Below are 21,794 nucleotides of genomic sequence, written 5' to 3' on the forward strand. Positions count from 1 at the left end.
ATTAGATTAAACTGTTAGATTAAATTGAGCATCTGACTAGACTGTCAGAGGGAAAAAATGTCTATACTGTTGACACGGGGTAAATCAGTGGTGCACTCTTTCAATCACGTTTTTAAAAGTGACATATTTTGTCTAAGATATAAAGGGAAATGGATCCTTTTTTGTCAGAATGTATTTTTTGCTGATTTCAATACTTTTGTGTACTTAGCTCATGTACTTTGTGTTATATTACTAATATAAAGGTAGCTGCAACATCAATTACACTAAATATGTACTTGTATTATATGCTACCGCTATTATTTCACCCGCATAAACTATACCGACAGGTTTAAATGTTCAACATTTCTAGATCAAATTGCTACTCTGAAGCGGAAATAGATTTTTTTAATAGTTACAACTGGGTAATGAAGAGTAAAACAAGCTGTACATGGAATAATAAATATGCGACGAGGAAGAGGGGAGTACGCATCACCAGGCAAGCGTTTTAGATTATTTTGTATGTATTTTAATATTAAAATGCGAATGTGACGGTGTAATTAAATCATATCTCAGCATCTCAGCTTCCTGCTTCCGTTCTGTACGTCACATTTCTGTTCAGATGCACATTAAGATCCTTAGGTCGGTACCTTAAACTTCATGATTGCATGAAAATACGATTTGCCCTTGCCTTGAGCGGGCATTGCCCAAATTGCGTATTATTGTAGTATGCGCAAATGCATGTACAGTGCATGTAATGTATGCTTTTGAGCCACGTATCCAACATGTGACTGAACCTATACGGCACATTCGCGAGCAAGTGATTGTGTAATCTCTTTCTCTCTCTCTCTCTCTCTCACACACATACACACAGACACACACACACACACACACCAAAGCGTAATACTGCGTGATGAGCGGAACACCCATGGGCTGCCACGTGCCTTGTTTCTCACATATACTGGATCTAATTCAAGCAAACAATAATCCAAGGTGCATGCTGAGACACACGTGCACTTACAGGTGGATGAAGCTTGAACATAATGAAACATCAACGCTCACTGGCAGTAAAGCTTACGTGTACCACCAAGTGCGTAAACTGAATGCGCAGACAGATATTGTTGCTGTCATGGCGCATCTTTGAAGCCACACAGAGCACAAGTCAGACAAGAGTGAAGAGTGGACACCACTTGCTTGACCTTCAGATCAAGAAGCACACTTGTCAGTATCTGTCATTTCTACCAGGCTTCCCAGAGCAACCGATGCTGGTAATGATGCAGAGAAGCGCGGCATTATTCAAAGGACTTCTGAAACTGTAAGTCAAGCACATATAATATGATTGATTTTATAGAATGCGTGAATGTGTGTTAGATGAGAGGCAAGGAGAGGAATGGGGGAAGAAGCAATAAGATGAAAAAGGTGAAAGCAAAGATGAAAGCACTGACTCATGTCGGTAGATGATTGTTTCAGAATGAGTTTCGATAAAAGTCATGTAGCTTCCAGTGTATCTGCTTACAGCATATCTATCAAAAATACATTGTATTTGTGCTTTAAATAGCGGCGTATAATTGATGGCCATTACCACTGTCTCTTTTAGGTGTTTAGCGTAGTTTCGGGTTTAAAGTTCTGAAGTAATGGACCAAAGCAATTAAGATGTTTTTTGATTAACTATCCAATGTATCCACTCTTGTGTGACTTTGACCAAGGTACCGACTCTAGCCTGAAATTGCCATTCTGCATTTTGTGACCAAGTAAAATGATAAAAGGGACACAATTTTTAAAAGTGGGCAATTTCTATGCTTGCATCAAATGGCAAAGAGCAAAGTCATTCCGGGGATTCGGATTCTCTGAGGTTTTAATTGGAAACATGCTAATCGAACATCTTTGAGGCAAACTGGTCTATTTCACTAGAGACCATCAGATAGAGACTTTTGCTCTTTTCAGGCAATTCATATTGTTGCGTTTTCAATCTCTGCATCCTTTCGTCAATCGACTGCTAAAATTAGATATATCATTTCGTTTGTACGTGTCCAAGAAACAGTCACATGAAACTTTTCAAAATGTCTTTGGTAATTTTTTTTTTGCAAGGGGCTTTACATAGCAAAGAAAGGGCATTTATGCGGGCAGATGTTAGTTTTGCGCACGTACATGAAACATTACATGTACATGTATATATCTGTAGGGAGTTAAATACGGGCGTGTATGTGTGGGTGCCGGTTCGTACTGTAGATCTCGCTCTCTTTATCGCCGTCAACGGGACATTTGTGCTGACTCTCAGATCCCTTCGACTTAACGGTCTTAAGTACGCCTTACGTATAGACAGACGCTCGATTCTCTTTACACTCCTTTGCTGTATCCGATATATTCAGGTAAGATACAGTAGTGAGGAGCTAGTGGATATAACTCAACGTATTTCCGATATGTGTTATTTACCACTTGTATATTGTAGAGGTATACATTAAAGGTTAAAAGATATTGTTAGGGCTGTGATATTTCGCTGGCTTTTCGAACAGCTCTTTACACGTGCTGTGTATTTGTACATTTTTTATTTATGAGGGTTTTGTCAAACTCACCCGTAGTATCATTCATATCATCGCCTTCCGACATACATTGCTGCTCTGCATCAGTTTCTCTGTTTCCAATAGCTGATGAAATCGAGCAACGTGTAGAGGTATCTGAAATGCTGTCCCCGCGTACGTGTAGTAAATGGAGAAGACAAGTAGGCCTATTGAAAAAGACATATCGTTACAGCGGTACCGACAGTATATTTTGCAGTGTCGTCGAAATTCTATTACTTGTATAGTTTTATAACTAGATGAACAGGCTGCATATTGTCACTGGCGGCTCCAGGGTCCTGTTAGGGGGGGATGCACAAAGATACCTTTTCGCCACGCGAAACAAGGTAAGAATTCTTGCAAAACAAAGCACGGCAGAAGAAAATCAGAAGAGGCGGTTAATTTTTATTTTACTATCATAAGAAGGGCACAGAGATGGGAAAAGTGCATGATTTCGATTTCTCTCGCTCGTTGTGCTGTAATTATTATGAGAGGGAGAAAGGGTGTTCCTTAGAAAGTAAGAGAAAAGCACGTGCTTGTCGTGCCCCCTGGGCCCGCTGTTGTGTACAGGGGGGTGGGTTGGGTGGGGTGGGGGTAGGCGGAGATGTTTTTAGTATAATATGACAAGATACCAGCCATTCAGTGAACTACGGTGCAAAAGTGCTGTTACAAAGAAGTCTTTTCTTATTCTAGTCATACTTTATTAGCTTGTCCTTTGTAGATTTACCCACGTGCCCCACTGCATTGCTTTTCAGATCTGTACATATTGGTGCAGACGTTACGAAATAAACGTACTTGCATGTAATATGTAAATCTCAGCGTGATCAACAACGCAGTTATATTCCCATCATAACACAAATCCAAACCGTCACGGAATACATCAGGTATGACTTGGATTGAAATAAAAAAGGGCGTTTGATTCATGGAATTTCCTGGGAAATGTAATAATAAACCCTCATCATTTAGAATCTCGCCTGTCGACAATTGTGCCTAAGAAATAACAAAGACGAAGACGTGTCATTTGCAGAAATGAGCTGGTATGACGCAAGCGGTGACCCGGAGAAGCTGGTGTGATAGATTCTCTTCTAGATGAGTGTTGATATGAGATATATATTGTGTAACAGGAGGAAGGGGTTATTATCGCCGTTATTGCAGCTATTTGTTTGCTGTTAGGGTGACATTGTGTGTGTCCACTCGCATGTATAGCAATTTCCCATCCGTCTATCTGTTCGTCTACGCGTATTTTTACCTTTTGAGATCACCTCTCTGTTTCTCTCTCTCTCTCTCTCTCTCTCTCTCTCTCTCTCTCTCTCACACACACACACACACACACACACACACACACGAACATAAAAACACGAACAAACGCACACACGCATACAAAAACAAGCACACACACAAGGTATCAAGAAGGGGGATAGAAACTTGCTGGATAACAAAGATGATAGCCATCTCGACGACACTTCATCATCATTATATCGGCTTCGTGTGATCTGTATTGAAGGAGTTACGTATCACAACACTCCCACTGTTCCTTTCCTTGTGCACTAAATAGATAAATTTCTCCTGTCGGGAAAAAAAAAAACTTATCATGGGCCAATTACACAAGTTGATGCTTCTCAGAACTTTCTGGACACAAGTTGATGCTTCTCAGAACTTTCTGATTAGATTTCCATGTTGACAAGGGTATACTTTTTATGTGTAGAACTAACTGCACCTTGTTTTAACATGTTTCTTTGTGGGATATTTGGCAATCAGTGTGTGAAATGAGAGACGTACGAGTATATATATATATATATATATATATATATATATATATATATATATATATATATATATATATATATACTGGAAATGTACTTACCAAGCATCACATAAAATTCTGCAGTCAAGTGATTTTTACTTTCTGGTTTAACGTGTGTTTACGTGAGATTTTCATAAACACCTGAAATTGAGCACCAAAAATTATATAAAGTTGCACATAACCAATTTGCATACACTTGAATCTTGTTTTTATCTAGCCTTGTATTTGTAACAGTAACCTTTTTGTACATACCTAAACGGTCAGTCGGTTAAGATGTGTCGTTGACACTGCGAATTGTAATATCTCTCCATTGAGTCCAATATTGTTGCATTATCACCACTGTATCAGTGCAGCAGGGCACGTACGTTCTATTTTAGCAATTCAAATACCCATTAAGCATTCTATAAGATCGTGGTGAGTACTTGCATGTTAAGGTTTAATTATAAAAGGAAAACTCAACAATGTAGAATTAAAAAGCTATACTGGTACAAAAAGCACAAAATTTTGCGTTCCTGGAAAATTTCCCTATGGCATTATGAAACCCAACCCAACTATTGGCTGCTTTCGGTAGGCACGCGCATGCGCCTAGGTGGCATATGCTGTCTGTTAAAAAGAGAAACAGCGTTCTCGGAGAGCAGTCTTTTCGCTAAAAAATCCAGGGATTGCGTTTTTCGAGAGCCGAGTTGAGCATGCTTGTGATCACAAGAAAAACGGCCGCAGAAGTTTAATTGTAAGTAGTTGTTCGATCTTCCTATAAAATTATTAATGTGTATAGCCCTTTAATCTCTAGAATCCTAGGTTAGGGGAATCTTTGAGCTGACTAATTTCTTTAATTGAATTAATACGTAAATGATCAAATCAGTAAGTTTATCTTTTGAAATATTCTATAGCAATATCAGTAAATGCATTCAAAGGGACATGCCTGATTTTTAGAGATTGTTCAATATATAAAAATGACGGGCGAAGGATGCTTCTTTTCTCAGTTCTTACCATACCGACTCCGAGAAAACTTACGCCTTTCAATTCTATTTATGATTACATCTCAAATAACTGCTATTAGCTGCCGGGGTCAGTTTGGTAGAAATGGCAAACGGACCAAATTCCATTTAATAAATCGATTTCTCTTTCTATTCTGTATGACACCGTTTTCGTCCTGAAAATTTTACCCTGGCGTCTTGGAAAATAACAAAACCCCGTTCATGTCTTATTGTATGCCATATCTATTCACACGACTGTGGTATCTAATTTCAAAAGGGACAATACATTTGAAGAGTGGCAATGAATTAATTCTGTTAAAAATGGGTCAAGAGTGAACCGCGTTTTTGCTGATATTTTTGTACTGCATGTTCGACATTGCGGTGTATTGATAAAAACGACAGCATGAGGCGTGAATGAAGGAAGCATGTGAAACCACACGATTTTCATTACGGAGCGTCAAATTAGAAATGCTGCATATACGCCAGCTGCACTGAGAACCGTTCCATCTCATTGTTACTTGATTAAAACACTTACAGGTCTTACACGTACGAAGAAGTACCACTTTGAGAACATTGTTAAAATAGAGTATCTTTATGGGCGAGGAGACATATTTATTGGCTTAAAAGCCAACTTGTACTTTGAATATTTAGGGCCTAATGTACTCAAACATACATACTGTTATCCTTAGACGAGCTTAGGTTAGGTTCAACCTTTTAAGGTACAGTACAAATATATTGGATTAAAGGTATGAAAGAAATAAATGACTATGTGCCATTCTGCTAAAATTGTATAGAACAATAATAATGTAAAATCGAGAAACGCCGCACAGGTATTGCTATGAAATCACAGCACTGCATACAACATTCACAGACACTGTGCAGACAACACACTAGCCGAGTTTACAGCCAAGAGAGACGAAGTCCTACACATATCGCAACTGAAATTTCCAATGGTACGAGCGAATTGATACTATTCACGGGGCGCTGATATCTTACCGGATATCGAAGGAGAATTAACGCGACTTAAAAAGTCGCCAGAGAAATTAATCAGAAAATGAATCCCTTCAATGGATAACCGACGAGAGCTGACCGGTTTGATAAGTTGTCGACATAAGTGTCTGTAATTGAATTAGGAAAAAGGCATTTTTACATCTCCAGTATTTACATCTCTTTCCGGCAGGGTAATGCGTAAATGTAATTGTAGGTTTATATTGGAACCTATAGTTGTCAATTATTTTCTGCCAGAATATGAGTTCGCCCCCAAATATTTACTATCATTCTTGGTTCCTTCAGATACGATCTGCGTGAATGCAAGAATCCCATCAATTCTAAAGTAGCTCAAATAGTTTGAGGCGCTCACTTGATTTATTTTTGTAGATTTATTCTCAATTTACTGTCAATGTAAAGCAATTTCGTCTATTGATAGGCCAGCGTAGACGGGGTGCGTTTTACGGACTGACCTGTTTGTAAAAACCAAACCCTCAACTAGATAACGCTCAGGAAATCTAGTCATTTCCTATAAATGAAAGGAGGAGATTACACTCCACACACATTGGCGGAGTTGAATCGCGCTTAATTCAGTATCTAGAACCACAATTCGCTTAACCCGCGAGGAACCGGTGCGCGGGGAACGCTTTAATACGATGGATATCAAGGAAACGATTTCTGAATGCCAGTTATCAAAATATCACGTAGAGAGATTGGGTTGAAATAGGATAAAAACGATAGACGATTAAATGGCGCTTCTGTGGGAATCCAACAGGGGGAAATCAATGGTTTCAGGTTACTCAGGTAAAGTCAAGTCTAGGTGAAAGCTGCGGCCAGGAGCAAGTCTTAATTGCTCTTCGGTTTTGTTTAGTTATTAAAGCACCAACATCTATCCCAGGTTTTGCATAGAAATATAAACGGTAATGATCCGTCAAGTGACATACGTGTTTGTATGACCTAGTGTAGTGAATTAAAAAAAGAGAGAGCAACGCGTCAGAAATATGATCTATTCTGCTCTTTTATGAATTATTTAATTGTTAATTTCATTATCATAAGGCATATGCCAGAAAAATGATTTTAAAAAGAAAGCGTGGAAATGATATCCAGTTTTAAACGAATTTTACGTCCACAAGGAAGATGCAAATTGGATTTTGAAAAAGAGATAATATAATTCTGTTACAATGAATGTGCTTTGGACTCACATTATTGGTATTTGCGACTGTGTAAAAGAATTGTTTGTCGTACCATGCCCGTGGGTGGACATATCGACCATTGGATATTATTTTCTCATTTATTCAATCGCCTAAGGCAATACGATTCACGTGTTTCTAGATCGATCTGTTTCTCGGACCCACAGGTGCATTCAAAGTACCAAGGGCACAAAATAACCTCTTACATCGTTATCTAACTGCGTTTTCATGTAATGGCACATATCTATCTATCTATTTATCTATATTTTTTTCATGGAAAAGTGTATTTCAGCATATTGTCCATGTCCTGCATTCACCAAAGAGAATTTTCGAATGTCCCTGTCACAACAAAGGAATACCAGGAATTTGTTGCGCAATACAAACATTTTGAACGTGTGTGTGTGTGTGTGTGTGTGTGTGAAATGGGACTTTGTTTTGTAATGTGGGGATGGCACGAACTGACTTTTTACCAAATTTCGTCAGTAGCTTTTCGTTTTAACACAGTACTTTTATGCCAGGGAAACAAATTTACGACTAAGATATCCAACGACCGTAGTATGTACAGATAGATCATGTAGATTGTAGATACTTACGAATTGCAAAAAGGATTTCGTTTTACCGATCATATCTGTAAAACGATCGAATTCTGTACACATTTCTTTATAGTGTAAAGCATCCCGGCGCATTTCAATGAAAAATAAAAAAGTAACCCCGAAATGATTCATTTGGCGGACATAATCCAATCCCTTTTTTCACTGAATATTTTTTTCTCTTAGAGGAAAGACGAGGAATAAATCAATCGAGTTAGTAGGTCCACATGAACAGCTTGGATTGACGTTAAAACGCAGTGATCCAATGGACCATTCCTTTTCACTCCTCCCTGGTGCGTATGCCGCGAGAAAAGTGGGCTGAAACGTATTGGGAAAGGTACTCTGGGAACACGCTACCCGCATTCAAACCATTCGGTAATTTGATCGATAAAATTGGGCAGATGTTTATATTTTACACCGTGTTGATTTTGTGTTACAGACCGAAAACTTTCGGACACACGGTACTGATTATATCGACACAGGTACACTCACGGGTATTGGCTTAATCGGTGCTTTGTCTCTGTTGGGGGTGAAATTCTTGCGCCCCTGCGCAAATCACACGTATTGTAATGAGGTTAGAACAGAGAAAAGTACATGCCATTTATTCTCTCGTATAGCGTGATGATTTATCATTTGTAATGACCTCGTGTTTCTTAATTATCTTGGATAAGGAAACCATGCATTTCAATATTGTGAGTCCTAAAGCGGCATATATACTAATGTGTAATGTTTGCCCGTATTTTTTTATCTTATGAATGTGTTAAATTAATAGTTGAAGCTTGAAAATAGTTGAATAGTTTACTTCCATGCCCTACGTGTATTGCAGGGAACGCACTACCATACATTTGCACAAGCAGTGGTGAAAAAGGTATGGTACATGTAATGTTTATAAACCACTTTGAGATAGGAAAGAGAACATACACTCTTTTGGCGCCCAAAATAATTTAGCTGTATGTATACATATATATATATATATATATTCTGAATTTTACAATCAGATGACTCTTCTTTTAATCTCATGTCATATTCCAGTACATGTACCATGATGCATCACACATATTCTCTCGTTTTTCCATAACTTTCCATTCTAAGCTGTTCTTCAATCTATTAATATTCCCTTGTTTGGTAATAGCTTTGCGTTCCTACATAATGTCTATCATTATTCATTTTCCCATAACTCTCATTATTAGCTATCAAGTTAAGTATTGTAATTGCCTAATTGGGTAATGATGTTATAACTGACCTTTGTTCACAACTACGGTTCATACAGATTATCCACCACCTTATCATAAAAGAATGATAATTAATCTTTCTTCTTGCCATTGATAACCTTCCATTACTTGTACTGACTATGTGCTGAAATACACTTGATCTCTTTGGCCCATTGACATGTAAATTTTATAAGTCATTGACTGTAAACTTCATTTCACTAAAATGATATTAATTAATTTTTATTACGATATAGGTGTTGCTTAGCTGATATAGATGACTTTCATCTTTGCATGCACCAAACAAATGATTTACTGTTCTTGGCATAAATTTCGAAATCAATAATGATTAAATCACGCGCTGCATAATAGATCAAGGACCTTCCCAAGCTTACAAAGCCTGTTGCAACGTGAAGGAAGTCTCAAGTTCAGCCCCCTGTTGGTTGTTCTCTTACTTTCATTTGGAACTTCGAAATTGCATATCTTCCGTGCCATTTTGCAGTTATGTTTAAAATAACATAACAATAAGGTTTGTAAAGAGCGGGTGTCAACTTTTGGTTTCACAACCGGATCTCTGGGATGCTCGTTTAGTATTATCTGAAGAGAATCCATATTTAAATTCCCTGTTACGATATCCGGTAATGTCCTGTGTGGTCACCTGTTACGTTGTTCACTGTGAGCACTAGGACCATATAGACTTTTTGCATCTCAGTCCACCTTCATGCACTTGCTGCCATGCTAAATCTAATATCATCATTAAATCTGATTTAATTTAATTTAAACATTAACCAACTTGCTATCTGCAAAAGCTGTTGGCTAAAGCTATAACCTTCATCTCTAAACGTCTCTTAGTAGGCTTTGGCTGGGTCGAAGCCACATTATCACCCAGTTTTTTTCTATATGATACCTTACAAACATTTATGCATACGTGTATAACTAAAAGCGACTTTATTGAATTTGCAAATGGATATTCTCGATGCTAGTTCTAAACCTCTGAGTAATTCCGGCTACTTTCTAGTTATAAGATGCCCATTTGGGCCTTAAGTGTAAATAAAAGCATCTGTATGACGAACAAGAGTGCTTTTTATTTGAAATATTAAAAAGGAAATTGTTTTAGATCATTCATTGTAGGCTGCGTCAGTTGTATAGTCTGAGGATGTACCAAGGTCTTAGAGTTTACGACATGGCTGTAGAAATTGCTTGAACTTCTTTAAAATGCATGCATTAGAACAGTTTTCCACCTCAGAAACCACGAAGTGTTTCTTAGTTTGACTAAAAGTATGTGGTTTGTCCACTTGGTTTCACCATAATACCAATAGACGCTGAACCAACTTTACAATTAACTTAGGCTTTTAAGACGGCGATTCCAAGTTCGGATAAACAGGAAGGGTAAGCGTATATGCTGTGAACTCCATTAATCTGGTCTATGTATACCAACTAGATGACAAGGGGTTGCTTTTTCTAAATGTTTATATTGTTGAAAACGACTGTTTATTTTGCTGATGGAGGATGAAACGCTGATGGCTCGGAAACGCAAGTGGAGGCACTGAAAGTCGGCAACTGACTATTAAAAACCGACCGTTGAATTACTCAGCGGACGCGTCTGGTCAATCTTCGGTGATTATGATGAATATGGCCTTGGACTTAGTTACTCCCCACCTTGTCACACGCGGTTCGTTACTTCTTTACGTTTTAAAATGTTTCGCCCATGTACACCAAAGACTTGCAGCGGAAATACGCATGTGCCATGAGCCAAATGGTACATGGACAAGAGAAACGTTTCAATGGAAGTAATATCAATCAAATAAGCCTAGAAGCACACGTGTTTGCATGTTCCTTGACCAAAAATACCAGCTAAACGCGCTAAGAGGTGCGCTCACAGCAGTTTAAAGAAAGGACTGTTTAGATAATCCTTCATCATTTTACCAGCTATCTGAATAATAGAGGGTCCACGCCCATATAGTAAGACGGCATTGGTCTAACGTTGGCTTGGAGGGGACAGCCCTGTGCCAATACTCCAGCACCGGAGCGTTTGGATTTATAATGTCATGGCAAAGACGCCTCGCACCTACCAACATCTGAACGTTCACATTTTCCTGTACTTTTATTATTGTTAGTGATGCAAAATTGGATATATCTCATTACGGGTTCTAGGTTCTCTTCCTTTGCCTCAAAGTGCTCAGACACACTCCGATTATAAACGCGGCAGCAATCGATCTTTTCTTAGCCAACAGCTATTGAAAACCTTACAGAAACAATTGTATAAAGTGACGTGAGATTTTTTTCGCATTTCAAATCACATAAAAGCTTTAAATGCAGACGATAAGCCGATGCCAATTTCCTTGAACGATCACTAGGCTCGCGCACATCTTGCCGGGTTCCCGCTGGGCCCGTCGTTCATCTGGAAACGCTTCTACTTTCGCACTAAGGCAAGAAGAGATCACCTTCTCAGTTGCGTCATGAATGCCTTTGTGTGCGCCACTCGGTGTTACCGCGGTGTAATAAAGCATGGTTCAACAAATATATTTTATGATGACGTGGTAAAAAAAATATTGTACATCAACACGGCGTTTTTAATCAATTCCTAAAAGCAGCACATCATGGTATACTGCTGAAAATGATGGCGACGTAGATGAACGCGACTGTTCTTTACATTCAAAATGGAAAACTCTCTCTTATAAACTATCCATAATACTGATGCTTTATAAACCCGGTTGTTATCACCATTGCCTTGACACATCGTTCATTACTGATGTCACAAATTAGAATTTTATACCTTTCAATACATTGCAATGAATATCGCTTAGTTTGCTTGACGAGATTGGAAGCTCGGTCGACTCAATGTTTTCATAACAAAATATTATCCTCAAATAAAATGCAGTCTGATGAAGGTATTAAAGCATTTAAATGTTTTGGTTCCATTAACCATAAAATAAGAGCTTTTCAAGCCTGGTCGACCTTTAAAAAAAGAAGAAGTTAGCATTTTGTTAGAAAATTAATTTTTTATAAGTAGGTTTTACATGTTCATGTAAGGACTGCCTTGCATTAGAAAACTAATTCTATAGAGAGCCTGCTGTAATGCCAAAGGTAAAGAGTAATGTCGGTGGCAAGATTTCATTGAAATGGATTAACGAAATAAAAGTTACGATGATTAAATATACTTAGGGTAGCTAAGAAACAATGCGATTTTGCTGTTGAAATAAAATATAAGCATATTGGAAACGAATTCAAAATGCACTCCAGAAAAAGAAGCAGAGCAGCAGTACTTCTATCATCGATTTACCATTTTCTGGGACGCATCAAACTGGGCAATAAAAACTTCATATCAAATCTATATGACATTTTCTATCATGCCTGACCTTCGGAACGGAAATGGATGTGCCGGATCGGGCCTGACGTCACTTAAATATCCTGAGGGCAAAAAACAAGCTTGATCACGGAATCTCGGAACGGACGCGCGAGATTTACTAGGCCTTTGGCCGCATATAAGTAACAGTCGGTATCAGTTTTCCAGGCCCACTCTGTTGAACACTGTCTGTTTCGTTTGCTGCCTGTTATCAGACCGATAGATAGAACTGTATCTGTGCCGCTAGGGATCCAAGCTGTCGTCAAACACGTTGCGTTACTAAAGGTCAAAGCAGAACTATTACGAAGTCCGTGATCCTTGCGTCCCATGGGGCACAATACAATAGGAAACTTGGCCACGCTGTGGTTAAAATCATTATGTGTGATATTTAGATTTGTGAAGGATTGTCTGCCTTATTGTTTTTAATTTCTAAAGGTAATGTTACTTATCGTGCTTTTGACAATACTAGCAGTAAATCGAAAAATGTACTTTGGCCTGTGTTACTTATCGTGTTTACTGACATTGCCATAACTCCTTTAACCAAAATGGGAACTACAGACTTGACATTTAATATGGAATATTTCAGTTTCGAAGGTATACCTAGGTAAAAATACGTTCTTTTTTAAAAAAAACTCCGATTTCATATAAGATTTGTGAATGTAAAAGTATGCAGTCATGTGTGTCACTACCAATTAACTGACTTTCATGCATGTTGCGCTGCTACACTGTGTAATTTGAAGTGATTTAATTGGATAGTGTTCCTTTGGGCTGATCAAAGCTTGGCTTAGGCAAAGCTTGGTTCTGTCAAAAAAGTATCCATATTTCAGCAACTACTGTATAGAAAAATTTGAAATTTTGCATGCAAGCGGCCAATTTTGCAGTGCGTAAGATGAGTCAAGAAGTGCATTACAAATTTGTTAATCTAAGGCAGAATGGCGCGAAAAAGACAGACATCACCAGACAGATCATAGCGCCAAACGGAACGGTCCCCACAGTTTTATAGAGTAATGCCCAGACTGATGTACCTACACAGAGGTGACCCCCAATGTATCAACATTTTACCTACAGGGTACAGGACCCACTGTCTTTCGGGATACGCTGCTGCAACTAAACAAAAAACACTTAGTCCGTTCAGAACGAGGGATAAATTGCCACTAAAATGCGTTTTTCAAAGCCCTTAGCGAACACCAAACTGGTTTTAGCAGGTAAGAACACCTAATGACCTCCGAGGTACCCACTGTATACAACAAAACATCGTCGTCTGTTTCTCTAATGAATTGGGGGTCATGAACGATTCTGGGTAGAACACTGAAACTGCGTGGCTTTCTTTATTGAGGTCAGGTTTCACCTGTAACGCCCAATTAGTCAAAACAGAGTTTACAGATATCCAGAAGAGGCCTACGACGAAGCATATGCCGGGTCTTAAGTGACAAGGGTGATTGACAGCGTCAGTATTTGGAGTAGATTCCACATTGGTGCCAAAACACCAATGGTAGTCATCGACGAAAACCTGAACCAGATCAAATAAAGGGATGATCTCGGAACCACTTGACTATCATTTGATAGGGGGCACCTTAGGAACAATTCTAGGTTGTACGATGAGGTTGCAGGTTCACACAGAGCACTTTTAATAGCAGATAACTTACAGAACCAAGGGGATGAGCAGCTACCCTGGTCATCAAAATCGCCACATTTGAACCACATAGACAATATTTCGGTAGACCATTACTCACCAATCAACTGCCTACATGTCCTACAACAAAACTGGACCAGATTGGACAATTTCAGACCGATGCCTAGAATGCTATTCCAGATTGAACTCTAAAAACCTACCCTCAAGAAATGCCTTGCCGCTTGAGAGCGCTGGTAACAGCCACGAAGAGGCCAGGCGTAACAACGACCATTACTGTGACTAGCAACTGACATGAGGGTCTTTTGTGGAGCGTATTACCCTTTTACGGACGATAATTAGGAAAATATGGAGATCCAAAATATCTCTTTTAATGGGAGTCGTATGACATAGAATAGGCAATGTGTTTTTGTTTGTTTCTCTGGCGAATTCCATTAATGAACTGATGTCACAATGACATCAAATAGATAATTTAAAGTTATTAAAACACGATTTTAATCCTTATTTTCATTTATCAGTCCGCAAAATAGGAAAAAACTGATAAAAAATTATTTCGAAAAAAATATTCCATATTAAATGTCAAGTCTGTATAATGAAAGACACAGAGAATACATGTGAACAGAAGCAGTTCAAAACTCAGCACTTGTAGTCGTGAATCAGTAATGGATTTTGGGAAATCACAGTGTCTAGTACATCCAGCTTCCGTTTAATTTCTGACTACTCGTGTACAATTTCCTTCTGTCTTGAATTTGATATTGTATCTCCAAGCAATATGAACACTGTTGGTTCATTCAGGTTTGTGAGTCATGCCATTTGATTTAAATAACAGACGTACATTTAAAAAAAAGTATTAGAAATGTGCGTTATAAAAAAGTGTGTATGTGTGTTCGAAGAACCGGCTTTCTAGCTCCCAACTCCAATTTGCAACTCAGCAGGGCTTTTATACAGAAATCCCAGGGTAAACTTTAAATGAAATTTCCTCGAAATGCACTTAAATAATCTAAAAATGATTGATTTTATTTCAGGAAACTGGACGAAAGGATGCCACTTTAGATTCGCGTCAGGCATAACGAAAATTGTCCTTGTTTATTGTATAACCTAACTTGTGAATGGTAGTCCTTGGAAGTAAAGTCCGGGGTCCCATATGATTAGCACAAGCTGGAGTATCGGTGTCAGTTTATGGGGCAAATGTCACCTCTATTAAGTCATCTTTTGGAGAACGGACTAGGGTTCCTAGCGGACTACGTACCATTCCTGTCACGCTGAGTATGAAGCTTTAAGGCTTATTCCCAATAAAACTGTCAGTCTACGTACAGTGTATTATCTAACTCCGCGGGCACTCTCGCTGAATGCAATTAGATTAAAAGATTAAAGCGCCTCCCCTTGTTTCAACGTACTTGCATAATACAAGCATGCTTGTTAATCTTTTAATCTGACTGCATTCAGCGAGAGTCCCCGCGGAGTTGGAACGATCTATTCAAACCTCTAATTTGATTGGGAATGAGCCCTAAGACCACTTACATCATCTTTTCGGTCTTGATTGAAACACAAGGGACTCATATCGAATACAAATCTCTTTGTTATCATTTTATGATTATTGTGGGGACTAAACGGGACTACCTTATACAGTCTAAATGGCAATTGTTAAAAAAGAGTGAGATTGAAATCATCGAGCCGACTTTGCGTGGCTGACTGTCTGAGTTTAGAAAGCACACGCGTGCCTTTTGAACACGCATCACTTGATTAGAAAATATAACTTATCCGCGGTACTAGATGGCTGACTACTTATGGTTGAGTACTTTGGGATAAGGAAGTTCGGAGCGAAGTGGCGCCTCCTAACATCCTAGTTGTCTCATTTGGCCCTTCCTTCGGGCTAATGCAATCCTCGTCTGAACAATTTTTTACTTCTTCCTATTATTTTACCCTGCCCAACCTCTACGGTTAAAACGTACGGGTAACCAAGCCGTCTTCCAAACTGACCAGGCGTTCGTCCATACATTGCATTTCTCTCCCCTATTGATCAACGCAGTATTCTTGAGGGGCCCAGAATTCAAATCTGTGGGGATGGCTGGCACGTTTATATAGCTAAAAATCTTTATCTTAGCTGAATGTTTAACTCACTTGGGGAGTTCAAAAATGCATCTTTTTCGCGGAGTTGTTTATTTTGTCTGATTCTGAGATCGGATTGGAATGGGCACAGAGCGTGTTATCGGACGGCCAAGTAACGAAGAGACCCAATTGTACCTAAAGCCTTTTCATTTCTAGGGAAAATGCATAGTTGCATATTTTCTCCTTTAAATTAGGCCTATATTTTTGCAAGAAAACCGATCGACCTTAACCGCCTAAAATTAAATTAGTAACAGTTATATAGATAATTTGTGTAAATTTGTGTTTTAACATTATTATAGTCAGCACGGGTCTTTCTCCCTCCCTCTCTCTCTCTCTCTCTCTCTCTCACACACACACACACACACACGCACACACACACACTCTCTCTCTCTCTCTCTCTCTCTCTCTCTCTCTCTCTCTCTCTCTCTCTCTCTCACACACACACACACACACACACACACACGTGTGCGTCCACGCACAAACATACAGTCTCACACACTGTCAATTCACATACGTATCAAAGGTCTGTTTTATCCTTCCTATCTGTAGTTTAACGCTTATGATAGAAACATCAATCAAATCATAATGTATGGGTTCTCTCTACTCAGCTCGGTGCAAGGAACACATCCATTTATCTATCTAAATTTTAAATATAAGGTAATCGACTAATTATAGTTATGTTCCTGTCTAGGGAATGCAACTATTACAATTAAGATATGGAGAAGCTGGAGCGGATTGCAATTACAACAAATCATGTCAATCTTCAGTGGTGCAGATGTGAGAAATATCTCAGATACAATGTATAAGGATGGTTTGGAGAGGTTCCTCCGTTGAGTGATAAGATAAAAGTCTAGCAAGATGAAAGATAAGAAATAGGTTTCACGTTTTTTACAAGGCAATTACGAATGAAATACAATGCTGACAAAAACAGCCAACCATTTATTGTACTGAAAGATTCCATTATTGCGAATTCAACAGATTAGAATATGTAGATGGATACAATTTTGATAATGAAATTCAAGAATGATTGTATTAACGGATCTCCCGGGTTTTGGTATTGGCTTTGGAATCCAGGTCTTTGGAACCAGATCTTCATTATCAATACAAACTCCGATTTGGCTTTAGATATAATCTATCAAAATGCTCCAGAAACGTGCGCTCTTTTTGCAAAAGAATGCAGAAGACACACTCAAAATCGTTCCTTTAAGTTGAGGAAATGTTAACCAACGAGAGACGAATGGTTTTGACACCACCAGTCATGCCACTATCGATGTTGTTGGATGTCAAGAAATTAGAAGCTGGGTTGCCGACCTTAGCTATAACAATTGATGTTGTTAGATCTGGGTATGTTTAGAGACCACATTATAGGTGCCGTAAGAGCCACCCTTATAGCAAAATGAAAAGTTTGCAGCAATATTGCAGCATAGGTGCTGCAAACTGAAAGTTTGAGGTAGCCAGTTTGCAGGAATTTGCAAGAAAAAATTATATTGCTGCTAATTTCCAGCAAATTTGCAAGTACATCTAAAGTTTGCAGTACGTTTGAAAGAAAGTATTCATGTTTTTGCAAATTTGCAGCAAATTTGCGAGAGCGTTTGCAGCAGGCCCGATATTTTGCTAAGGACAGTTACTCAGTGTAGCCGTCTCTGCCGCCGCTAACATTATCATCACTTTTAATGGACTTAAATTACGTAATTTCACAAAACGTCAGTTAACACATAATCATATAATTGCAGGTAGCACACATTTTTCGCTGTCACTTTTCATCAGTCAGTTCGTTATTCATACACATTAAGATGAAATTAGCAAATTTTTGAGAAAGTTTTTTCTTTACTGAACGCAGCATCAATCTATATTAATACAGTACAGTATGTGCCTGGATGAGGATGCAGTCTGTGTATATTACAGCAAACTTGCATTAAAAATCATGCAAAGTCTTAAAAGAGTTCCCAATCTAGCTTTCCCGTATTTTATGAGGCTAAACCTTATGTCCAAATACTTTATAGTTTTGTGTAGAAATCGGTATATTGCCTATGGTCGGTTAAAGAAAAGACCCTTAGCCCGGAATAGGTATAAACTTATACACAAAACTAAGAGTCTACCGTACTTTAACCAAAGATAAATCAGTATTGGTCTGGAAAGACATGCCCAATGTTTCAGACTATTATACTACCGTCATTGAACGGACTACTTTGATTTACCGCAGACTGAAATAGACCAAATTCGGCCTAAAATTTAGATCGATTTTCAGCCTAACTTTTTTTGTGAAACTTGGTCCAGGTAGTCATCTTATGTAAATTTAGCTGACTTGCAGAACTTTGTTTTGTGAAGGATTCATTTAGAACAGCGCCCTGATGCTGTGGGCGTATTGCCCATTTCTGATATACATCGTATATGTGTCACGATGTGCATGTGCCCTAGTGAAATGTATAGTGGCACAAATGAAACAGCTAGTGAATTGAAAATTCGTAGGTTTTTATTATATATGATCTTTGAAATGTGATTGATTTTATTTAATGTTTTTGACTTTTGTTTCAGATAACATTTGGACATTCACGCAAAGGTATCAAACTGTACCACGTGACAAGGTGACAAAATGGCAGCGCTTCTGACCCCGAGATACCTTAGAAGATAAGATACAATCGCTTCTTCTTAGAACTGAAGAATAGAATAATTAAAAATCACCAAGGAGTGGCATCAAAAATCATTATCTGGGTATCATTTTTCGTATTTCCTCGGTGTCATTAGCAATCAATTCAAGTGAGCATCCCTTTGATCGTGATAGAGACATCTTTCAAAGACTACAGTGGAACTGATAAAAACTGGCCTTGTGGAATTGGCTCTTTTGAGCCGGTGAAACTGCCTTTGAACTTGTAACGAGTTAAACCCGTACGTCAAACGTCCTCTGTAATAGAAAATAAAAAAAAGGCACACAGCGATTGCGAATCTTCGAAGATTGGTTGCACGTTCTGTCGGCAGAACATAGGCCTACACCTAAGGTTGTATGTAACATTTGACCCCGCGTCGGCAATACAGAGGCAGACACCTTGTCTCTCTCATCATTCTCCATAGCGGAAACGTTACATAGACCATACTATTGGGCCATATACAACGTACTTTTGACGTTGACTTGATTATAGCATTTGAATGAATCAGGACTATACTGTCGGAAAACGGCTTTGATTCCAAATCAGAGAAACGAAAGCGATCAGTTTGATGCTGTCGTGTTGGCAATTACAGAAACCAGGGAGAAACGCAATATATTAATCACCATATTAGTCGTAAACAGGCTATCTGGTAGAAAGCTGAACAACACTCTGTAACACGGGACTAATAAACATTGAAACACAGTCTTTGCGTGAGATAGGATTGCATATACTGCGCAGGCACCATCTACAGCCATTCAAAGGCCGTCCTGATTGTTCTCTTTGATGCTTAATAGGTAACAGTCCTTAAGTCTGGTAAAAGCGATATTCTCATACATTTATTACGATGTGAAGCAATCGGATTCGCTAACAGCAGAATGAGGGTACTTTAAAGAACGCATATAAACTGACCGAAGTCAATAACCTTAACGTAAAAGAGAGGTATATTATAAAGTGCGCCAACAGACAGCAACCCAAGAATCATCACGCTGAATTGTGCGGGCAGGACGTACTCGAGTGCTGCGACGCATTTATTAAATACCTGTTGCTCTCGCGAGGCGGTGGACTGCGCGTCTAGAGAAGCACATTGCACGATGTCTCTGGTCATAGAGGAAGAATTGGACAATCATACCCTGAACGGGAACGCAGGGAAATACACAAACTTAACCGTTGAGGACTTTGGCGAGTACCATGCTGCACAGATCCTCTGGAAGATTTTCCCGCCGGGTCTGCTTATACTGGGGACAATAGGGAACGCGCTGTCCTTATGCGTCATGTCACGGCCGACCATGAGAGTAACGGCAATGGGACTCTACCTCGCTCTCCTTGCCACGTCCGATTTGGTCGTTAATTGGGTGGGCTTAACCCGCCATACTATTAAAGTTTACGAGAACATGGACATTCGTAAATTAGACGCAATTTTCTGTAAGATTCATCGATTTATACTGTACTGCAGTATGGATTTCTCAGCGTGGATCCTGGTTGCTGTATCGGCGGAACGATTCATTGCGATATGTATGCCGACTCGCGCCAGGAGTTTCTGCACAGTACAGAGAGCACAGAGGGTGGCGCTTTTATTGCTTTTCATATCATTCGGGCAAAATATCCACGTATTTTGGACTCGAGGGGCGCAGTACAAACAGGCAGGGAACGTCACAGAACTTGTCAGCCTGTGCGGCTACCCTTCCCCGGCCTTTGAGTACTTTTGGGGGTATGTTCTCCCGTGGATAATATTCGGGGTCTATGCTGGAGGTCCCTTCGTAACCATGCTTATTCTTAACATCTGCATCATACGGGGCCTGGCGCAAATGCACAACAGGCGCGTGGAAATGCGGCGAGGCAGCAGAGCCGACACCGCCAACAGCAAAAAAGAAAACGCCCGCGAGAAAGCCAGTCAAAAATACGTCCGGTCGATGACGATCATGTTGGTGTGCGTGTCGTTCTCTTTCCTCCTTCTCTCCCTCCCTGGCGTCTTGAACAGCATACTGGCCAAAGCCTGGTTGACCAGTGTGAATGACCCGCTGGACATTGCCCGCTACGACCTCGTGGAGGCCATAGTGATTATGATGAACTACGCGAACCATTCTATTAATTTCCTTCTCTATTGTCTGACTGGTAAACGGTTTAGACAAGAACTGAAAGAAATATTCTGCAGTGGCTTTGGGTATAAAGTTGTTAAAGATAACACTGTGATACTAGTGAAATAGACGCACTAGTATACATGATTTTGGACTCGAGAAGAGGAAAATAGAGGCATTCTAAAGGGAAAAAACGTGTTTGTTTTAAATTTCAAGGATTTATTTTCATAGCTAGGGATAAGGATATGTGTTCATTTCTTGTTTAAATTACCTTTTTGAGTTGCTTTATGACTAAATGCTTTTTTTTTATCAATATTTGTTTATGGACCAGCCACCAACCGAATTGCAATGGACGGTTTGCGCATTGTAACCCGTTAGCATTTTTGTAAAATATTTTGGTAAGTGCTGAAATCAAGACTGGTGTAGTACAAATAACTTACTGTCTATTTTCAAATATGAATAAGGGCCAGCTATTTAATAAAATACGGCGAAATACTGGTAATGTAGTCAGATTATTTGTCTCCGTTCACTATGATAGATATTTTTCATCCTAGTTAGGCCTTTTTGGAATTATTCCTTATAAGGGTACCCGGTCCTTGTTTTACATTATACGAGGAGATGGTGTGACAGGGGAAGTAGTCCGCTAGGAACCACTGTCCACTCCCCATTACTTTGTACAGGCGACATTCGTCCCCTATACTA

General features: G+C 39.1%; 1 protein-coding gene across 1 annotated transcript; it reads left to right on the forward strand.

Annotated features, from left to right (window-relative positions):
- The first annotated feature begins 1,088 nt into the window (after positions 1 to 1,088).
- On the forward strand, positions 1,089 to 21,590 carry LOC106179342 (FMRFamide receptor-like). Its single transcript, XM_013562948.2, has 2 exons — positions 1,089 to 1,291; positions 18,908 to 21,590. Exon 2 carries the CDS (start codon positions 20,109 to 20,111, stop codon positions 21,219 to 21,221), a length of 1,113 nt encoding a protein of 370 aa, XP_013418402.1. The 5' UTR covers positions 1,089 to 1,291; positions 18,908 to 20,108; the 3' UTR covers positions 21,222 to 21,590.
- The last annotated feature ends 204 nt before the right edge of the window (positions 21,591 to 21,794 follow it).

This window comes from Lingula anatina, chromosome 4 (genome assembly GCF_051362555.1).
Source record: "Lingula anatina isolate TDL-2025a chromosome 4, LinAna3.0, whole genome shotgun sequence".
Classification (NCBI taxonomy): Eukaryota; Metazoa; Brachiopoda; class Lingulata; order Lingulida; family Lingulidae; genus Lingula; species Lingula anatina.